General features: G+C 40.1%; 1 protein-coding gene across 1 annotated transcript; it reads left to right on the forward strand.

Annotated features, from left to right (window-relative positions):
- Positions 1 to 1,233: 1,233 nt before the first annotated feature.
- Positions 1,234 to 2,148, forward strand: LOC136356892 (uncharacterized). The gene has a single exon (XM_066311436.1). The coding sequence runs from the start codon at positions 1,234 to 1,236 to the stop codon at positions 2,146 to 2,148; it is 915 nt and encodes a 304-aa protein (XP_066167533.1).
- The last annotated feature ends 1,641 nt before the right edge of the window (positions 2,149 to 3,789 follow it).

Consider the following 3,789-nt stretch of genomic DNA (forward strand, 5'->3'; position numbering starts at 1 on the left):
CAATGCTTACCACCACACACTAGGTCCCACAAAAAATTAACAATTTTCTCAGTACATACTATCTATAAGTGGGGGAAATAATAAATATTCTATCATTCCTTTTATTTTCTCTAACTTCTCACTATTGGTCATATTTGTTTCGAAAATGTGTTGAAGACATTTTTCTCCTCCAATGCACTATTACCTTAGTTTTTAGTGTTTAAACCATTTCTCTTGCAAGACACTACCTCACTCTCTTACTTCTTTAACTCTTCACAACATAATCTAAACTCCTACGGCTCAAGAATATTAATTGCCATAGACACCCATTCGGAGGGCCCTTAGGCCTGTACAATATGAATCCAAGTTTAAGGAGAATCGGGGTAGAATTTACACATAAAAAATGTAGATTTACTATAGCAGACACTATTATAGCTATCCATCTAAGCACCATGCGTGTTCAATAGATAGATGGACGAGATCGTATAGTCACTAACTAGCCATCCTAGTAGTCACTATAGGGATATCAATTCACTTTCCATACCCTTTGTGTAGCCCATTGAATTATGTCTAAACACCAAATGGCATCGCGAATAACTTCAGGTACCTTGCAAGAAAAAGTCCCAAAATTGGATATTATTTGTAACAAAAGGGTGTAATGCAAAACTGGATTTGCTAAAATTTTGATTAATTCCTAAGTATCCACATCATTATAATTCAAAAGTTAGCAACCGGCGTGATTGTAAAGATGATTGACCAAACCAACTTCTAAAACTTTAGCTACTATTTAATGTATTAAAAATTATTTGGATTGAATTTTTGTAGATTTGATCATTGAATTTTCATACGAGTGCTCCCTTAACATATCAATGTACTAGATTTTCAATAATATTTTCATGAAAAGTTTTGATTAAGTAAGATATTCTCTTGAGACCAAATGGTGTAGCAGAGGACTTCAAGTGCCATGCCAAAATGTCCCGGACATTTGTTATTTATGAAACACAAGGGGTGTAATGCAAAATTGGATTTGCAATATGTGTGATTAATGTGTGTATATATTTCATTTATAACTATTAATGCATATATATATATATTTGATTTGGAACTATTAATGCATGTATATTTCATTTGAAACTATTAATGCATCTATAGTTATTGCCCTTGCTCCAAACCGAACCCATCTAGACATTAACAACTCGCTACATATATGGCCTCTCCCTCGTTGTATTCTTCCACAATTCACATCATACTACCATGGATGTGAACGTTGTGGTATTGCCGACGGTGGTCAGCCATAGTTGCCGCCTGACCGTCGTGGTCGAGCCCTTCGACAAGGTTGTCGAGATCAAGCAGAAGGTGGAGAGTTGCTATGGCATCCCGGTGACCGCGCAATGCCTTTTATACTGGAACAGGGAGCTCGCTGATGACCATGACATTGAGTATTATCCCATCTTCGATGGCTCGCATGTCCTGCTTCTCCTCCATTGGCAGGTGGCGGCGAGGTTCTGCTGGATCCATGGGCTGGCCAAGTGGAGCGGCGGCGACACGACGCATGATATGGTCCATGTCACCGCCTACCTCCCACCGGCTAGCTGGGGACGGAAGGTCACGGTGTTCGCCCGTCGCGAGGAGAGCGTGGCCGCCCTAAAACGCCGCATCCACGGTGTGCAAAAAATGGCCATGCCCCTGCCGGAGTGCATGTGGTTGGGCGTCAACGACTTCGTGTGTGGCGGCCTCATGGTGATGTTGGATCACTGGCCTCTAGGTGCCTATGTCGAGTTCGACTCCGGCGTGGTGGAGGTGACGATTGTTGATTGCAACAAGATGGTGGAGGCAGGAAGCAGCGGTGGCAGCAACCGCAACACCAATGTGGATGCCAACGACAGTAAGATTGTGATCGGGTTGCTGATGGAGGGCTCACGCTCGCAGCACATGGATTTCTTGTTGGAGGCATCGCCGGCGGACATGGTCGCCACCCTGCGGGAGCAGCTGAATGACAACTTCGAGGGCAGCCCTGAGACGCCATTGCTGGCCGAAGGGGACTACCACTTCGAGCTCAACAGGGTGGCCATGAACGAGGAACTGTCACTGGAGGCGCACGGTGTCGTTGAGTCTGGTGAAACCATCATGATAATTTTCGGGAGGTTGCCTGCACCTAGGCGTGAATAAGGGTTTTACAAGTGTAAGGTCTTGTGTTTGTGTATTGGTGTATGCCATCCACCTATATGGTTTTTAGAAACAAACAAGGTGGAATGTTGAAAAAACTTGAATTTTTTTAAGGAAATAAAGTTTTGTTTTAGCTTGGTGGATGTCATGACCATCTCCTCCATGGAATGTGTACTCCGTATCTTTCAAATTAGTATGCGCGAATAAGTATAAATGGAGAGATAGTGGTGCATATGAGGCATGCAACCCAACTTTAACACCGTAGCGAACTAATAGAAAACTAAGTGTGATGCAGTCAACTAAGAAATCTGCATATGCTTATGGGTTTAAAGTTGGAAACCGCCACTTTTATTGTGTTATGGTTGGTGATGGTTGTGAACTTGCAATTTGGTAATATTTGCATGTAACTTAGGTGAATATTTGAAGACAACTCAAAATTTCAAAACCACATGTATACATTGTGGTATATAATGCTATTTAGCTTCAAGATTTATGGTGGTACATCACTACAAAGAGGCAACTATTGTTTTGTATTTTACAAAATTAATCCGCTTTCATCCACATCTACAAGTGAGAACATTTTTCTATACAAATTCACTGAACTGATGAAATGATGTACCTGCCTAGTCATGATTTGCCATGGTATAGATGTTATTTTGGTCAGCCGAAATCTCTATCATTTTCTTTTCTGAAACAACAGTGTAGGGGGTCTGTATCTTCCCCTATTTGAAATTCTTTTCACGGTTGATGAGGGAATATTTTGGCCCACCTAAACATTGTGTTTCTTGAAGTTTGGACAAGTACACATATGACTTAATTGTGAAGAGCTGATCTTATATATGTACACGGCGGCCCATTGTTATAGCTTCCAACCTTCTTTTTGTGCAAAAATGAGTTGGGGGGAGAAGTTGGTGCAAGATAGTTTACACAAACAAGTCAGAGTGTAATGTAGGCATGTTGTAGAAATTGCATCAATCTTAAATGTAAATGTAGCTCGAACATTATTTATAGCATAGGCACAAACTTGGTAGAATCCAAATGAAATGGTAGATTTCCATAGACCAAGTTGCTATGCACTCCTAGCAAGTATGTGTAGAAGAACTGAAACTTCAATGCCACATAGACACAACTATAGAAATAACTTTCTCAATACATAGTATATATATAACTGGGGCCAACAATAAATATTCTCTTATTCCTTTTATTTTCTTTTGCTTCTCACTACTGGACATATTTTTTTTGGAAAATGTGTTGAAGACATTTTTATCCTCCAATGCATGGAAGACACTTTCTGTTCTCTTTCCATATCATCTAAAATCCTGTGTGTCAAGGGTATTAATTTCCATAGACACTATTATAGCTATCAATTGGGAGTGTCCTTAGATATGTACAATATGAATCCAAGTGTCAAGAGAATTGGGATATAATTTACATAGGATATAAATATTGATTTATTATAGCAGACAATATTATAGCTATCCATTTTAGTACCATGTTCAGTAGATGGATGGATGAGATCACATATTGTCACTAACTTGTCGTCCTTAATGACTACAGGTGATATCAATACGCTTTCCATAGTCATTGTAGCATGTTAAATTGTGTGTCTCGTCTCTACTTCTGGTCAAGCCCTCGGTTCGCAAC

The sequence above is a fragment of the Oryza sativa genome, chromosome 6, assembly GCF_034140825.1.
Source record: "Oryza sativa Japonica Group chromosome 6, ASM3414082v1".
NCBI lineage: Eukaryota > Viridiplantae > Streptophyta > Magnoliopsida > Poales > Poaceae > Oryza > Oryza sativa.